Source organism: Talpa europaea, assembly GCF_964194135.1.
Source record: "Talpa europaea genome assembly, chromosome: 9".
Classification (NCBI taxonomy): Eukaryota; Metazoa; Chordata; class Mammalia; order Eulipotyphla; family Talpidae; genus Talpa; species Talpa europaea.
This window is the reverse complement of record NC_140076.1, coordinates 72,546,417-72,565,553: the sequence shown is the minus strand read 5'-3', so window position 1 is coordinate 72,565,553 and position 19,137 is coordinate 72,546,417. Positions and strand designations below refer to the sequence as shown.

Genomic DNA, 19,137 nt, shown 5'->3' with positions numbered 1-19,137 from the left:
CAGGAATGAGCCAGGAACTGTGGTTCTGAGGTGATATCACCAGGATATGAACTGTGGTTCTGAGGTGATATCACCAGGATACCTGGCCCCACACCTTTGGGATAAACTGTGGACCAGCATTTGCTCGAAATGTTTCCTGGTTACTCCAGTTCCCTCTTAGAAGCCTGCCATTCACCATGGAGTAGCTAGTGGTTGTCTTAAAGTGAAACGATCAGGTCCCTTAACAGCTTCCTAACATGCTTGGAATAAAATCCAAATCCTGTGAAGCTTTGAGGGCCTGTGGCTGGCACTCTGCCTACCTAAGGCTATATAGCTCACGTGCTGCTTTCTTCTGCTCACCATACCTCAGTCAAGTGGCCCTTCTGATCCCTCAGTGAGACACCCTCATGCTTCCTGGTGCCTCTGTCTGAGAGGTTCTTTGCCCAAATCTCTATGTAACTCTCTCTCTCTTCCGAAGCTACCCTGCCCCATGTGGGGGCACTTTCCTTTTATTCTCTCTAGGGCACATCACTGAGTCCACCTGCTTCCTCACTGGTGCGTGATCTGTCTTTGCCTTTTCCTTGTCCAGCAGGAGCCGGAGGGAAGGGGAACAGAGCCCCAGCCCCAGTAAGCCACGCTTCCCACACTGGGGTCATGAGTCATGAGTCGTGTGTGTGTCTCTCTTGGAGGCTAATTTAACAGGGGACTCTGGGGTCACTAGACGCTCTTTCTGGGACAGCCCTCTTTACCTTTTTTAAACCTTCTACTTGTTGCAGCTCTGTCTGGAGCAGGGAGGAGGTGTCCTTTTCATGTTGTAATTCTCGCTGAAGAGTTTGTCTCTGTTCTTTTTCTGATTTCAACTCTTTCTCTAGACTTGAGCTGTATTCCCAAAATAAACTTGAGTTAGTCTCCATGGGAGATTTTCATGGAAAACCCACAATCCAAATCACCAAACAGAAAATAAGGACTTCAAGGGAATCTGAATTGTCATATGCGCATCTGTCAGGCCCTTCAAGAAAGCATGGAAACAAGGCTTCCTCTCCCCAGGGCTGCCTGCACCTCCCTAAGAAACTAGAACTCAGAGGAGAAAGCAGTGCAGGCACACACTGGACATTTAACGCAACTGGAGAATGGAAAAGGCTCTAAAACAATTAGGATCCCACAGGTAGAAACATCTACTGGGTAGGAGGCTGAGACCCAACATTGATGCTTTTTCCCGACCAGAGCTAGCTGATATGAAAGATATTTGGGGACAGTTGGGGAGAAAGCTACTGAAGGTCAGGAGTAAATCTCAGCTGAATCCTGATACCTGCTCACCAGCTAAGTAACTCTGGGCACATTACTGACCCCCTCGTAACGGGTTTCCCCCTTTGTGAAAACGAGTAGAGACATTTCTCTTCATTGGGGTTTTCACTTGGCACCCAGTGCCCTCCTCCTGAGTCCTGCCTTGTAGGGGTGACCTCTGAAGTGGGACAGTATCTGCCCCTGGTCAGAAGATGGCCTTCCAGTCCCCTGCTGCTGAGGCCCTGCCGCTCCTACCACTTCTCGTGCAGCTGGGAGAGCTGCCTCTGCAGCGCGTCGGTCTTCCCACCCAGCTCCTGCTGTAGCCGGCGGCTCCTCTCCTCTGCCCCCTGCCTTGCCCTCTCGGAGTGCTGCAACCTAGACCAAGAGAACCAAACCTATGTGAGGAACCAGCCAGTCCCCATTACTTATGGTACGGTTTGTTGATATTTTTGCTGACTTAGATTTTTCTTTCATATTTAACTTAAGATAAACACAGCACAATCGACCCTTGTATGTCCAGGCTCCTTGAGCTTCAGCACATGTAGAGATGGTGGCATCATGGCAATCAGGATACAGAATAGTTCTATCATCCCATGAAACTCTAGTGCTGCCCCCTGTAGCCATACCTTCTCCTCACCTCTAACCCCTGGCAACCACTTATCTGCTCCGACACCACAGCTTTGTCTTTTTGAGAATGTTTTATAACTGTAATAATACTTCATATAACCTTTTGAAACTGACTTCTTTCGGTGTAATGTTTTTGACATCAACCCAAGCTTTTGTGTGCATCAGTGATTCATTCCTTTTCCTGGCTGAGTAGTAGTTCATCATGCAGATGTACTGGTTTGTTTATCCATTCACCTAATGAAAGATTATCTTAGTTTTTGGCAATTAGGAACAGAGCTGCTATAAACATTTCTGTGTGAACTTTAGTTTTCATTCTCTTGCACAAATAGCTAGGAGTGGGATTGTTGGGTCAGATGGTAAGAGTATGTTTAGCTATTTAAGAAACTGCTTTCCAAAGTGGTTGTGCCATTTTACATTCCCACCAGTAATGATGAGAACTCCAGTTGTTCCAGTACTTGGTAATGACATTGAAAAATGTGCAGTGGTATACGCTATTTTAATAGGTGTACTGTATCTCATTATGTTTTGATGCATACTTCCCTAATGGCTGATGAGGCTGACTATCTTTTTGTATGTTTACCTGTCATCCATGTGTCCTCTATGGTGAAGAATCTTTTGTCCATTTTATTTATTTATTTTTTAAGGTTTATTTATGGATGCATACAAGAACTGGGGTACAGGCCGGAGGTGTGGGGTGGGGAGTGAGAGGATTCACCAGAGACAGAGTGGGGGAGCAGAACGGGTGGGACTGACTGAAATACACTGCTGAGGGGAGCAGCGGGCGAGACAGGAGAGGTCTGTGCCATGTGGGTCACCTCCCTGGCCAGCTGGGGAGCAAACTGTAGAGGCTGTAGAGGCTGCGGATAGTTTCAGAGTCTAAGACTTAATCCTTGTGCCAACAAGGAGGCCCTCTTTTGTCATTCTTAAAAGTGCATTCTTAGGGGCATCCCTGGTGGCCCAGGAGTTAAATCTCAGCATTATCACTGCTATAGTCTTAGTTCAATCCCTGGCCAGGGAGCTGAACTACATATGGTGTAGCAGACCTCTCCTGTCTCATCTTACTTAGATAGCAGTGTATCTAAGTAAATGCCAATTCTGCTCCCTACTCTGTCTCTGGTGAGTCCTCTACCCCCTGCCTGCATTTCTGACCTACACCCCAGTTCTTCCACACAAAAATAAATAAAATCTTTAAAAATATAAATAAAGTGGATTGTTACATTTTAGAAGTTCTTTATATATTCTGGATGTAAGTCCTTTGTCAGATATGTGACTCTATAATGTCTTTTTTCTTTTTTTTACAGATATATTTATTTTTATACAAGAGCTGGGGTATAGGCAAGAGGCGCGGGAGGGTAAGAGGATTCACCAGAGATAGAACGGGGTGCAGAGCAGGCAGAAGGACCAAAATACACTGCTGAGGGGAGCAGCGGGCGAGAGCAGGAGGTCTGCTTCACCATGTGGGATTCTCACTGGCCGGCCGGGATCAAACCCTCACTACAGAGACTGCGGACAGCTTCACAGTGCTGTGCTCAACCCACTGCGCCATCAGGGAAGCCCTCTATAATGTCTTTTTGCACTTTTAGCCATGTATTTCACAAAACAAAAGTTTTAAATTTTGATGAAGTCCAAATTACCAAGTTTTTCCTTTATAGATTGTGTTTTTATGTCACCTAAGATCTCTGCCTAATTCAAGATCATAAAGATCTTTTAGTTTTCTTCTAAAAGTTTTATACTTTTATATTTAGACTTAATATCCATTCTGAGTTCGTTTTTGCATAAGATGTGAGGTACAGATTGAGATTCATTTTTTGGCTTACGGATGACTAATTGTTCCAACATCACTTATTCAAAAGACTATGCTTTCTCCATTAAATTGCCTTTGCACCTTTGTAAAGAATCAGTTGCCCATATTTGTGTAGGTCTATTTTTAGACTATTCCACCCCACGACTGACCTGGTATTTAAATGTGACAGTGACAGGAGCTCACTGTGTAATCCTCATCCTCTGAGAGGACAATCTAATGCAGTAGTCAAAAAGCTGATTAAGTGAATATAAGCATAAGCAAAACTGGCAAATGTGGCTTTCTGGGGAAGGCTATGGGCCGGCAGACAGCCATCCAAACCCTTCTGTACTTTACAGAGTGACTGAGTTTAAGTTCCCAAGTCCAACACCATCTATGGACTATCTGCTGTGGGACGTGATTACCTTTCCTCCATTTGTTTCATACTGGACATAGCTTGACTGGTTTTTTCTTCAAAAGACGTGATAGTGTCATTCTTCTGCTGTAAGTTGCTCTCTGCAGTCTATAAAGGCAAGGAAAAGGGTTCACACTAAGCCTCTCCTTTCACTTAAGTGGGGTTTAACGCTTCACCTTGTACTTTTACAAAATGTTCAGGAATATTCCTTAATTGCTGCTCTTCCCTAGAGCCCTGGAAGAAAACCAGGCCACAGTTCCTAGCTTTAGCAACAAAAAGAAAGGCAAAGAGGGAGGTAATGAAGTCTTCTTTTATCCCCTAGAACAGCCCATGCTTCTTTTTGTAAAGGAAATTCAGGGTTAGATCTGTCTCAGCACTACAGAGCTATTCTCATTTGGCATGCATATTTTTAGCTCTATGGTACGTGCTGTTAGCACCCACTTTTCTGAGCAAGAGAGAGAGAGAGAGAGATGTTCAAAATGAGGAAGCACCTGGGTGAAGCTAAGAGTATAATCTCAGGGTAGAGCTGGTTCATACACATGAGTGTGATTATCTGAGTCTAGGCTTTTAATCATAGCCTGTATGTCTGTAAGAGACACTTTCAAAATAAAAGAATACCAAAGGTCGAAGATAGAGTAAGACCTAGTAAATTCCTAAGAGATGATATAGGGACTGTATTCACTGATCTTAATAGTAAAATTAGACATTAACAAAAGAACAGCTAAAAAAAGTGGCATGTTATGAAAAAACTACTCACCCAAAAGAACAATCCAAAGAGAAATTATGAAATACTTAGAACTAAAGAGAATAAAAGCACTGTGATATTTCTGTGTACTAAAGTGAGTATAGGATGCATGCTAATTTTATTTTTTTATTTTTTAAAGATATATTTATCCATACAAGAGCTGGGGTGCAGGCCAGAGGTACGGGGGTACGGGGAGAAGATTCACCAGAGACAAAGTGGGGAGCAGAACAGGTGGACTGATGAAATACACTGTTGAGGGGAGTAGCAGGCGGAAGTAGCAGGCAGAAGTCTGCTGCGCCATGTGGGTCAGCTACCTGGCAGGGGATTGAACACGTGCTGCAGTAGCTGCAGATTGCTTCATAGTGCTAACGTGTAACCCCTCGTGCCACCAGGAAAGCCCCTACAGTATTTTTAAATAAATCAGTCAAGTAGGATTCCAGGGCTGTGAATCTATCAAACTATATCACAACATAAGTAAGGGAGAAAATGAACATGGTTGTCACTATCGATAAAATGAAAAAAAATTTACTAATGTTCAATACTTATTTATGATAAAACATCTGAGCAAACAAGAAACAGAAGGGAACTTTTTTGACTTAGTAAATATTACATAACAAACATCTAGCGACTATTATACGTAATGGAGAAACTTATGTATATTTCTGTTAAGGCCGGGGCCACAAGTTTGCTAACTATTTCTACTACTAATGTAATCTTAGAGGCCCTGGTGAATGTTATATGAAAAAAAACAAGAAATAAATATGAAAATTTAAGAGTGAAGAGATTAGGGCCTCCCCAGTGGTGCAGTGGTTGAACGCTGGATTGCGAAGCTGCCAGCAGCCTCTACAGTGTCAGTTCGATCCCTGGCCGCAAGGCGAGGGTCCCACATGGCGCACAGACCTCTCCTGCCATGCCCGCTGCATGCCAGCAGTGTACTTCATCAGTTTGCCTTCTCTGTTCTCCCCTCTGGCTCTGGTGAATTCTCTTACCCTCCTGTGCCTCTGACTGTACCCAATGCTTGTATAAATTTTAAAAAAAAAAAGTGAAGAGATTAAACTGTCTGACTATAACATGATCAATTACATCTAAAACCAAGAGGATCAACTGATAAACTATTAGAACTAGTTGGTGAGCAAGGCTATCAAACACAAGATCAACTTGAAGGTACACTACCACTTTTTCTACACCAGCAAGATCTAACTAGAGGATGTAACCAAAATAAGGTACCGCTCACATTAACAATTAGAACTATAAATTCATCTGCAGAAAATGCAAAGACCCTATGAAGTAAAGAGAATAACAGAAGATAAAGAATATCTGAATAAATGAAGAGTACCCCCTGCTACTGGTTGGAAAGATGCAAGTCACATTTTTCACAATTTATAAATTTAATGTAATTCTTTCCCTTCCTTCCCTCCCTCCCTTTCCTACCTCCCTCCCTTCCTTCCCTCCCCTTTCCCCCCTCCTCTTTCTTTCTTCCTTCCTTTCTTTCTTTCTTTCAGCACTGGGTATAGTAAGAAGCACAGGAGTGTGAGAGAATTCACCAGAGCCAGAGCGGGGAGCAGAACAGGCAGAAGGACCGAAGTACACTGCTGAGGGGAGCAGCGGGCGGGAGGAGAGGTCTGCGCGCCATGTGGGACCCTTGCTGGCAGCCGGGGATCAAACCTGCGCTGTGGAGGCTGCGGGCAGCTTTGCAACCCAGCGCTCAACTGCTGTGCCACCGGGGAGGCCCTAATGTAATTTCTATTTATGAAATTCAACTGGATTTTTACACATGTATTCTAAAATTTTTATTAATAAAGGTTTACAATGGATAAGTCAATGTTAAAAGAGAAAAAAAGGGCAAAGAGGGCAGGCTTATCCCACTGTGTTGGGGGTTCAGTTGTATCCTTCCCAAATCCAAGTGTCTCACACAATGTGACCTTATTTGGAAAAAGGGTCACTGCAGACATTAGTTAAGATGAGGCCATACTGGAGTCGGTGCAGGCTTAACTCAATATGATGGGTGTCCTTCTAAAAAAGGGAAGTTTGGACAGACATGTACACAGGGGGAAGACCATATGAAGACAAGGGCAAAGATGGGGCTGAAAAGTGCTGCAGATGAAGGACCCAGAAGCCAGGAGAGAAGGCGGAAACAGATTCTTGTTCAAAGCCTCAGGAGAAACAAACTGTCCTGACACGCCTTACGCTCAGACTTCCGGTCTCCAGAACTGTGAGACAGGACATTCTGTTAAGCCACTCAGGCTGTAGCACTTTGTTAGAGCAGCCCGAGCAAACTCAGACAGCTGGCCAAACACTGAGACATGGTAATTAAAACATTAAGTAAGGAAAATGCAAATGAGTTCACCTAGGAAACAAAGAAGTACTCAAAAAATGGATGGCAACATCTCAAAAGAAATAGAAGCCAACAGCAAGGGTTTCCGTTGATTAACTCTGGGGCAATTTATTATTTATTTATTTATCTTAAAGATTTATTTATTTATTTATTTATACAAGCACTGGGGACAGTCAGAAGCGCGGGAGGGTGAGAGAATTCACCAGAGCCAGAGCGGGGAGCAGAGCAGGCAGGATGGAAGTACACTGCTGAGGGGAGCAGTGGGCAGCAGGAGAGGTCTGCACACCATGTGGGACCCTCCTCCAGTGGCTGGGGAGCAGCCAGGGATTAAACCGGCGCTGCAGAGGCTGCGGGCAGCTTCGCAACCCAGCGCTCAACTGCTGCACCACCAGGGAGGCCCTATTTTTTTGATTTTTAAAGATTTTTATTTATTTATTTACACAAGAACCGGGGTACAGGCCAGATGCACGGCAGGGTGAGAGGATTCACCAGAGACAGAGCGGGGAACAGAACAGGCAGACTGACTGAAATACACTGCTGAGGGGAGCAGCGGGTGAGACAGGAGAGGTCTACCATGCCATGTGGGACCCTCGCCAGCAGGCCGGCCAGGATTGAACTGGTGCTGCAGAGGCTGTGGACAGCTTCACAGCACTGCGCTTAGCTGCCTGAGCCACCAGGGAGGCCCTCTGGGGCAATTTAAACATCAAAATAAATACTGATTATTAACAGATTATAACCCATTGAATCAATTTTTGTTTCACAAATCCATTTGATGTAAATAATAAATGAGTTGAAAGTTCGACAGGGAAGAGATTTTTACAGAATTTCAGTAAGTTCCCACAATACACCTACTAACTACAAAGGAAAATGGGTAACTGAGTGCAGATGCTTGGCACACAGCTCCTTAATTGAGAGCCCCAGTAATGGGCTAAACTATAACTTTTCCCTGGATAGAGTGCATCAGAACACAGGATCCCTTCTGAGGGCTTCTGCCAAAGATGAATCATCTGAATGTGGGTGCTATGTACCATTAGGGAAACAAATTGATGAACGTTGTATAAAATAATGGACTTACAATTTTCATAAGTGTCAAAGTCCAAAGTCTAAGATTGAAAAACTACTCAAGATTAGAGAGGACTAAAAATGATGACAATTAAAAGCAATTTATGATTAGTAAATGAAATCTGCTTAAAAAGACATTGCTAATTACAGTGTATTTCAGTCCATCTGCCTGTTCTGCTCCCCACTCTGTCTCTGAATCTTCTTACTCTCCCGTGCCTCTGACCTGTACCTTAGTTCTTGTATAAAAATAAATCTTAAAAAAAAAAAAAAAGACATTGCTAATTAATGGTGTGGTGAAGGACAGATTTGGACTTTCAGCAGTGAATTTAATGTGGTATACACACATGTTGATCCTCAACAATGAACACCTGATATTGATATGTTATAATACAATGTTATTTTAACAAAAAATCTGAATACATATGAATGAACACACACACACACACACCCCTAAAGACAATGCTGCGAAAAATGGTGAAATTTGAGTGGGACTGAGAATTAGATGGTGGTATTAAATGTAAAGCCACTTCTGTGGAGAATGAAGTGGATTGCTGTGGCAACAAAACAGCTAACAGAGCTTCAAAAAAAGAAGTTTTGTGAACAGAAATTGAGGTCTGAAAGACAAGGAATCTTTATAATTTTTAGATGCTATCTTTCAAATCTGGCACAACTGATTCTTTCTGGGCTACTTCCCCTTGACCACTCTGACATGACAGGAGAGGTAAGCAGTGAGCAAGTAGCCTGCAGATTCAGGAAGATGAAATTTATTAAGGCAACGCTTGAAAAGGCAGCACTAACTTCTACCCTTGCTTTATTTCTTGGTACAAGGATTAGTCACTAAAATTGATGGTAACAGCAGGAAAACTGGTGAAGGTACAACAGGAAAATTCAAGTTTGGATTCAAAAGACACAGTCTGCTTCTCAGCTCTAGTTACCAGCTGTGCCAGCAGAGGCATAAGATTTAGTCACTCTGTTCTGCCTTGTCACTTACATTTCCCTCCATTTTAGAAACTTTTCTCAGGGATTGCTGGGAGACTTAAATGCAGTCACGTAACAGGGCTGAGGACCACTGCTGACATGTATCAGGACGGCACAGCTGTGCCTATTCTCTCCCTCTACTGGAGGCTGAAGTACAACTGAAAGGCAGCACATCTTGAGCTCTCCCCTTAGAGACAAGCAGCAGGGAACCAGGCTGGGAATATGAACACGAAACCAGTGCCCACCTGAACTTTGTGAAACATCTGTAAATTAATCGCTTTGACTTCTTCCAGCTGCTGGCGGAGGGCAACTAGTGTGTCCTGCTTCTCATGGGTGTCCTTTTCCAGTAACTTCATTGCAATTTCCATTTCAGTTTTCAACCCGATTTGTAGCTCCAGTTCTTTTTCTAGTTCCTAGGAAAAAAAGTTGACTGTTGTTAAAGTAGATCACAGAAATGTATTTAACAGGAAATGCCTAAAATATAAACGGGGTCAGATTAGGTTAGGGAGGTTTAGAAAAGTCTGTTTGGAGCATAATTAGATTTTTTCTTTTTTTCTCATTTTACAATGAAAACTGGCTCTATATTAAGTCAACAGAAAGCTGGTAGGTGGTAAACATGAAATTACAGTCTAACAATCATGTTCTTCATAATCTGGGGTTTGTTTCTAAGATCCATACACATGGCTCAATAGGATATCTGTCTTGTATGTGAGTGCTAGAAGTGATCTGATATTGCCATGTCACAATTTCTGAATCGGTTTGTTAATTTATGGCAACAAGGATTCAACCATTTTGAAATAGTTCTGACCAAGAGTTACCAGCTGTATTGTTAGAAAAAGCACAAAGTTTGTCTCACAGAGATCCCTGAAAAATATTTATGAAATTGGGAAAAATGCAGAATTGAGTGGTAAATATAGCCTTTATTTATTTACTTAATAAGGTCAGTTTCTGACTTTGTGTGTCAACAGGTTTAAGTATGTGAAAAATGCTATTAATAGAAATAACTTAGAGGGCACCTGGGGAATTCTTTCTAAAGACACTCAGGCTCACATACTCACCAAACGAATTTTCTTCTCCTCTTTTAGCTGCTTCCACACATCACTATACATTTCATCTAGGCCCTGACGGGTTTGCTTGTAAGTCTCCAGCTCAACTTTTGTATCCTGTTTTGTTATCTGTATCAGACAAGAACATCAAGCTTACCACAAAATATTTTAAAACAATTCTTTTTAAATGCAGTATGTTCTGTTTTTTAAAAGCATTATAGAGAAAGGTAAACATTTGAAGTTATTTTGAAATGTCTTTCAATTTGAAGGATGACCGCAAGTCAAAAAAGATTTTTTGAAAAGTTAGGTTCCTAAAACAACTTATATTTAATTTTCTTTAAAACACAACTATGGTCCTTACTGGGAAAGTTCCCAATGTAATCCACCGCTCTGTATTTATTGAGCATGTTTTTAGCAGTGGGTAAATTTTGTGATTAATCAGATATGATCTCTACTTTCAAATCATCAGGTGAGATAACTACAAGTCAGCATTTCCCCAAAACAGTAAATAAATTCAGTAGGGAGGGAGATACAAAGAGCTGTGGCACAGACAACCTGGCATGTGGATGGAATTGAAGAGTGAATAGGAGCTTTCTTGTGCAAAGGCCCAGAGGCCAGGGAGCAACGTGCTTGGAAAGTTCCAAGTGGTCTAGGACATCTGAGTCACATGTGAGGCCACAATGGCAGAGGCACTTTCTGGCATCAAACAAGGCATTTCTGCACCATCCGAGGTTATTATTTGGCCATGAGCTTGAGACTGGTGATGAACATGTCAGAGAAAAACAGATTACCAACCGTGAGGTTAATTTCTTACCTCGACACTCTTTTCACTTCTTTCACGTATTAATTCATTTTGTTCTCTTAATTGTTGCTGTTCTTCTTGAAGTGAACAAATCCGGTCTGTTGCAGCAGAAAGCTGATTAAGAAAGAGTTTTACAATTTCTTAGCATCAAAATTAATCTCCCTGTTCAAATTAAAAACTGACAATTTGGCATTTTCACAATTTATAATGTATTTTGCATATTTGATAGTTTAATCTCCTTGATTTTTGATAGATTAATTTCCTTGTTTTGATTAGGTAATGCATCTGTAAGGTTCAAATTCCAAACACACAGACATGTATATTAGAAAATCCTTCTCCCATCCTTGCCCCTAGCTATCTCTACCCTCCCCAAATTTTTCTCCCCTTTTATAAAAATGAAAGCATACTACTTAATGTGGGCAAAGATCTACATACACATAAAATTAGGATCAGTCTAAATGCCCAATATCAAATACATGGTTTAATAAATTATAATGGAAGCAGCAAACAGAAATGTGGTTATTAAAATATTTGCAAAAGTTTTTTTGATTTGAAAGCATACTTATGATACCAGTAGGGGGGAAAAACAGGTTATGTAGTATGTTCTCACTCTAATTAGAAAAAAAAAAAAATTGGGGCCTCCCTGGTGGTGCAAGAGGTTAAGTCTGAGCACTATGAAGCTACTGGCAGCCATTGCATCATGAGTTTGATCCCAGGCTAAGGCACTAACCCACATGGCACAGACGACCTCTCCTGTCTTGCCCACTGCTCCCCTCAGCAGTGTATTTCAATCTATCTGTTCTGCTCCCCACTCTGTCTCTGGTGAATCCTCTCACTCCCCCACAACTCTGGCCTATACCCCAGCTCTTGTATGCATAAATTAATAAATCTTAAAAAAAATTAAAAATATCAATTACATTAAAATGTTTATGAAGAGGACTATATATATGCCAAATGATAAAATATTGTCACTTGACTTAATTTTTTTAATGTTTTTTTTTTTTTTTTAAAGATTTATTTATATAAGCACTGGGTACAGTCAGAAGCATGGGAGGGTGAGAGAATTCACCAGAGCCAGAGCAGGGAACAGAACAGGCAGATTAATGAAACACACTGCTGAGGGGAGCAGTGGGCGTGGCAGGAGAGGTCTGCGTGCCATGTGGAACCCTCACCAGTGTCCGGGGATTGAACCGGTGCCACAGAGGCTGCAGGCAGCTTTGCAGCTCAACGCTCAATCATTGCGCCACTGGGGAGGCCCTCTTGATAATTTTTTCCTGATTTTCTACACAATGATATCATTGGAGGGAGAATGAAAGAATCTGGGGAGAGGAATCACAACCAAACCATTAAAGACATGCCGTAAGAAGTCACCATTCTCTCCCTGAATGAATTATTGTAGTTTAGGGAAAGTGTGTAGACGCAGGATGCCTTCACAGGCCTGATAAGGAGAGGCAAAGTAGAGGTGTGAAAACTCCTACCGGCCAGTCCTTATCCAGCTCCTAAATACAGCCTGCAGAGAGAAGGTGAGGCTGGAGATGAAGAAAGAAGCAAGAAATCTGTTCCTGGTTCTTGGCTGTGCTCTTGGCATCATTCATAAACAGGGGGACTTGATGCACTGAATTCCTTACCTTCTCTCTATCAGTAGCACCTAAACTCCCCAAGTTACTCCCCACTCAGGCTGAGAACTCAGGACTTAAAACTTAGAACCCAAATGAGAAATTTTACTGCATTAAAGGAGATGTTAGTTGCTACAGGGAAGAAGCAGGGAAAAATCATAAGCTAATTCCCATTCTACTCTCCTTAGATACAGAGAGCATACCCTGAAGAGAAGCATACAGCAAGTCTTCACTTAATGTGGTCAGCAGGTTCTTGGAAACTTACTTTAAGCTAAACAACGTATAATGAAAGTAGGTCCTAGAATAACTCTGGTTCAACATTGGTCAGGGTTTTTTCCTCAATGTTACAACAAAATATTGTTGACTGAAACAGTGTTAATCAAGAACCTGCTATATATTTCTCTAAAGCACATTTTCTAGTACAATTGTTTGCCTTTAATGAAAAATATGCTATTTAACGAAAAATATGCTATTGCCTTTAATGAAAAATAGGCTATTTAGTTTCAAAGGCTAAATTAGACCTTTACTGAAAGCATGCTACCTTGTCTGAGAGAATAGAGAGTGTGAATGTGCTTGTTCTAAACTCAACTACTCTTGAGTACCACCACAGGCCAAGTGTTATATGAAGCACGTTTATATATTAATCTAATTTAATCTTCACAACAATATTGTAAGATCTTCCAATGTGGAGCTGAGAAAAGTGAGGCTCAAAGACCTACCTGCCTAAAGTGAGGCCCAAAGGCTCACCCACCCAAGGTGACTCACCCAAGTCATCCAGTTCTAAGAAGTCTCTCCAAGAGGCCCATCTATGAGTACTGTTTTTAAATTTCCTTTAACTCACACAAATCTGAGCTCCTCTCCTGAAAGCTTTTCAGAATTGGCCCTCAAGAGAAAGCCACCAGTGTAAAGTGAGCCTTAAACTGGGGTCCTCCATTATGAGGGCATGCTCTAAGACACTCCTTTCAATCATAACATGACTTCACACCGTGGGGGTCACTCTCAGGCCCCTCTCAACACCCTCTTCCTTCCCAATGAGACTTGGTGGGGAAGCCTGAGCAGCCAGGGACCGCTACCTGTGGAAAGCCTCAGAAAGGCTGAGAAACCCCCCTCTTGCTAACAGGAGATAAGATGTGTCCACCAAGGAGACTGCCGGGCAGCCTGCAGCAAGCTTTCTTCCTCGGCCTCAGCCCTCCTTCTTCCTGTCCTTTCATTCTCTCTCTTCCTAGTGAGAAAGCAGAGAAAGACCATACTGTGGGGAGAATGGTACCATGCTCCTGAGATGCCCAAACACAAAAGGGGTGGGCGAGGATACTTTTACCTCATAACAGGCTGTGCCTTCCTGACAGCAGGGAGACAGACTATATCTTAGGAGAGTTGGGAAGAGAGGAAGAGAATAGCTTTTCCAATGAGGACTTGTCATCTATTGGATTACTGTGATAAAACCTAAGTCACTTAGAAATGGCTTGTGATCAGCTGGACTGGATCATGGGAGCCCTGGACAGGGCACAATACAGACATTCTGAGGATGTGCATCCCCCGTGCAGCTCAACCCAGGTTAGCAATTCCCACTCTTACTGGCAAGCAGCTCTGATCAGATATAACAACTAATCCATTTCTCTTAACTGTGGGTCCTGATGTTTTCAGAATTCTGATGATCAGTTACAAACCTCTTCTTGAAGCTTTGAATTAGTCTTTTCCAAGCCATCTATCTTGGTTTGAAGATCCCCAACTGTGCAGCTATAGAAAATAAAACATTAAGTAAATGTGTACTTAAAAAGTGGACGATTTTCTCTACTTATAAGCAAAGCGAATAGCTATTCCTTGATTTCTATATGAAATGGAGTCAAAGTATCTCTAATTCAGAGATAAGAATTATAAATAAATATATGTGTACATTTATTAGATGCATATGTGTGTTTCTACATTTATTAGCCCACTGGAGAGAGTTTTTTTTACCAGCACAAAAAAGGGGAACCTCGGGCCTCCCCAGTGGCGCAGCGGTTGAGAGCTGGGTTGCGAAGCTGCCCGCAGCCTCTGCAGCACCGGTTCGATCCCCGGCTGCTCCCCGGCCACCAGAGGAGGGTCCCACATGGCGCGCAGACCTCTCCTGCCACCCACTGCTCCCCTCAGCAGTGCACTTCGGTCCTTCTGCCTGCTCTGCTCCCTGCTCTGGCTCTGGTGAATTCTCTCACCCTCCTGCATTTCTGACTGTACCCAGTGCATGTATAAACAAAAAAACAAACAAACAAACAAATAAATAAAATAAAAACATGCCTCTATTAAAAAAAAAAAAAAAAGAGGGGAACCAAAATGCATGGGCAGGCATGTATCTAAAGTAATATTAATAATGATATATTGATACTTAGTAGACTCCAAGGTGATTTTAAAATCTGCTTTTTATGTTAACCCATTTTTCATATATTCTTTAAGTGCTATGTACTACTTTCATACTGAAACATAAGTAAACGACTCATGTAGATTTGATAAATAATAACAATAAACATCCAATAATAGTAGCAACTTCCTTTTTGGCTGATGTGCTAGCCCTGTTTTAAGACTTAAATGCTCCAACTTATATATTCCTCCCCACAATTCTGTGAGGTAAATCTTACTGTTAACCTGTTTACATACAAGGAAACCATAACTTTATACTGAGAAACCTACTCAAATTCATACCCTTGAAGAGGTGCCAGAACCTGAATCTAGACAGTCTGGCTCAAGGCCTGTACTTTTACCAAAAGGTCTTTGTACATACACCAAGTTGGTGTTTTTTGTTGGTGAGGGGACCAGAGAAACAAACCTGGCAAAGCTAATGGAGGTTCAAGAATTGGGTAGGAGAAAAATAAAAATTCAAATACAAAAATGAAAAGGGGAAAAAACAAGAGATATTGAGGGAATTAAAAGTTTTAAGAGTATATATCCAATTCTATAACTTAGAAAATATCAAAAAAATTTATATTTTCCTTCTTCTTTAAATTTATACTTTTCTTAGAAAAATATAAAATCTGGGCCTCCCTGGTGGCGCAGAGGTTGAGTGCTGGGTTGCGAAGCTCCCCACGGCCTCTGCAGCGCTGGTTCGATCCCCGGTTGCTCCCCGGCCACACGGCGCGCAGACCTCTCCTGCCGCCTGCTGCTCCCCTCAGCAGTGTACTTCGGTCCTGCCTGCTCTGCTCCCCGCTCTGGCTCTGGTGAATTCTCTCACCCTCCCACACTTCTGACTGTACCCAGTGCTTGTATAAATAATTAAATAAATAAATCTTTAAAAAAAAAAAAGAAGAAAAATATAAAATCCTTAAAATCATAAGGATAACATACATGTCCTTAAGAGGAGAAAACCTAGATGAAGCAACAACTAAGGAAAAATGGAAAGGCTAGCAAAGTATTGCCTCAAGGATTTGAACTTCAAATTTTCAAGGAGCAAGTAATGCTCATGACATGCTCAGAATCAAGGCAAAGCTTCCTAATTCATTTTGTGAAGCTGTGAAACCCTGATACCAAGCCAGAGGCAAAAAACCAAAGAACAATTAAGGTCATGCTATATATTAAGAGAAAAATTAAATTATTAAAACCATATTGAGAGCATAGTTTTCCCCTGTGATACAGAAATACATTAATAATGAAAACATCATAGCAACAGATTAAGAGATATGTCATGATCACCTTAATGGCTGCTAAAAGGCATCTGATAAAATTCAACATCTATTCCTTATATAAAAACTCTCCATACATGAGGGATTGATCATGAATCTCGCTTTCAAAATAACAGCCAACATTGCAGCTAAGGAAAGCTCACAGTAGCATTCTCTTGAGTACATTCTGAGAAATGTGTTTGATTATCTTTTGGGGTCTGAGACTGATCCTGGGGACCACTGCTAATGCACCCCCTGTATTTATTGCCAGAGAGCTCAGAAAGAGAAATTAACAAGTCTCCCAAACATTAGGCTGAGACTTTGCCTACTTCCTACCAATATCCCCAAAGACTAATGTTTCATGAAACACAGCATTAGCTTTCCAATTAACATGAAACTTCAAGACAAAGTTGCCTCTATCAGTATTGAATTGTTCTGGAAGGTCTAGTCCAGTGATTTTCCACCCTTCTTTTATGCCTCAACACATCAGAGGGATATGTGCTGACTGACAGCAGCAATAGTTCTTACCAGTGATTTCAGCCTGTGGGCTGAGGAGCAGTAAGGTTTAATTTACTTATTCCATAAATTGTATAACTGTCCCAAAACCCCAAATAATTTCCAAAAACTGTTAATAAAGGAAACATACTTCTCCATCTGTACACACAAGCAGTTGAGCAGTTTTTTCTTGGTTTGGAAGAAAAGTCAGAAATATATGGCAACTCAAAAAAGTTCCATTAGGGCCTCCCTGGTGGCTCAGGGGTTAAAGACAGCACTATCAAGCACTTGGCAGCCGCTGCAGCACGAGCTCAATCCTGGCTGGCCAGGGAACAATCCACAAGGCACAGCAGACCTCCCCTGTCTTGCCTACTGCTCCCCTCAGCAGTGGGTTTCAGTAGATCTGCCTGTTCTGCTCCCCACTCTCTCTGGTGAATCCTCTCACCCCCCCCCATACCTCTGGCCTGTACCCTACTTCTTGTATGCATAAATAAAATAAATCCTAAAAAAATTTTTTTAAAAAAGTTCCATTAAACAACTACTGAGTCCTAAGTATGTTATATGCTGGAAAATGGAGGGTGTCCTACCTTAAGTGCCGATTAAGTTCTTCCACATAATTTTTTTGATCAAGAACATCAGTAATTCTTTCGTGCCTTTTAAAAAGAAAATGAGAAATTCTTTTTACTCATGGTTAACACTTTGCAACTGTTCCCCAACCTTCCAATCACCTTACAGAATTACCAATGTCTTTAGGAAACCCAGAGGCAGTCAGAATTTAATACTGTCTGCACGGTCTGGCCACTGGGAAGAGGAAAGTCATGGGCATGCAAAATGGAAACCAACAGCTGCATGCAAATGGCCCTCGAGGTGACTGATAAAGCAAACCCTAATTATATTAAAAGGACAGAAAGCTACCTCAGCAAAGGAGACTGTAAGACTTTTCAAAACATGAAGCAGATCAGATCAGCACAGGTTTACAAAAAGATTTTAATATTTCAGTATTAGGCTCTTCCCCTTACCTCCCAATTCTTTACATACACACATACATGCATATGTATAAAGAAATCGTTCTGCACAGGTTCATGCCACAGGTGTTGCATTTACTTTTCATTGCAGTCCTTTTTTTCCTTTACCTGTTCTGTCTTTTTTATACATCTCCCAGGAAACCCACATTACTAGCCTGTTAGGCATCCTGTGTGCAGAGAATCATAATCTCTGTATGGGGATTTTGTTTACGAAAATGACATATAGTTCTTGTATAACTTTCTCACTTAATAACACCTTGTGGAAATCTCTTTGTCTACTATACCAGAAGGTCACATGTGTTCTTTTATTTATTTCTTCATAATATGCCACCACAGTATGGTATATTATGGATGTTCCAAAATTCATTCAATTATCCCCTTACTAGTGGGTAGTTTCCAGTTAAAATTTTTTATTTGATTTTTTTTTCTTCCTTAAACATTATATTTGTTCTTACTTCTAATTTTTTTTTTGATATTAAGTTTCTGTTCAAGTCTTTGACATTAAATATTCTGTTTAAGTTTCAAGTGGGCAAATCCTTGTACTCAGGGTACATGAAGCATTAAATGGCATACCTGCTGGTCCGTTCTTTGGTAAGGAGCACCTAGACCAGGGAGACCCTTTTCGGAAGATGTTTGAAAGCAGGTAACAGATGCATGAGGTAAAATACCGAAATACGAGCCTGGGTTTACAGTGACCCTCTCTCCCACCCAGGTTGGTCTCCCGTCTTATTCCCTACAGGGAGCCACTTCTATGAGGTCTGTGTGCGGCTCTAGAAATGGTCCATGAATACAGAAGTACAATATATAAACGTGGATGTATACTCTTTTTAAATATATTCTCTTAACATAAGTGGCAGCATACTATACACATTTGTTTCTCTTTTCCCCCCCCCAGGATAAAACTTAATTTAAAAGAGTGTTCATATTAATGAAAATGAGGAAGAATTATATGTCATGAAAGACATTTGAGACACACTAGGTAGGGCCAAAGGCAGCTGATGCCGTATCATCCCATTTACATTCGTCCCATTTACATTCATGAAACAAAACATACCACCAACAGACAGACCTGCAAAGCCCTGGACAAAGGCTGGGAAGGAGGTAGGGGCAGCCTCTGAGGGAGGAGCAGGCGTGGGACTGAGAAGGAGGGGACAGTGTAAATGTAGAAATTGCATTTATACTCTTTATTCTCCTGAATCTAGTTCCTTAAATGGACACATTACACCTCTGTAATTAAACATAACAAAACTTAAAATTCAAACAAAGCAGGGCCTCCCCGGTGGTGCAGTGGTAGAGCGCTGGGCTACGAAGCTGCCCGC

The 19,137-nt window shown here is 41.6% G+C and overlaps 1 protein-coding gene across 1 annotated transcript in view; it reads right to left on the bottom strand.

Annotated features, from left to right (window-relative positions):
- RUFY1 (RUN and FYVE domain containing 1) overlaps nt 1-19,137 on the bottom strand; it is a 51,462-nt gene that overhangs the window by 6,945 nt on the left and 25,380 nt on the right. Inside the window, exons 6-13 of the mRNA XM_084241603.1 lie at nt 17,381-17,446; nt 14,337-14,406; nt 11,066-11,167; nt 10,264-10,380; nt 9,451-9,618; nt 4,096-4,193; nt 1,519-1,638; nt 729-858 (exon numbers count right to left, since the gene is read on the bottom strand). Of these exons, the coding sequence (XP_084097729.1) occupies nt 729-858; nt 1,519-1,638; nt 4,096-4,193; nt 9,451-9,618; nt 10,264-10,380; nt 11,066-11,167; nt 14,337-14,406; nt 17,381-17,446 (871 nt within the window). The remainder of the gene's footprint in view (nt 1-728; nt 859-1,518; nt 1,639-4,095; nt 4,194-9,450; nt 9,619-10,263; nt 10,381-11,065; nt 11,168-14,336; nt 14,407-17,380; nt 17,447-19,137) is intronic.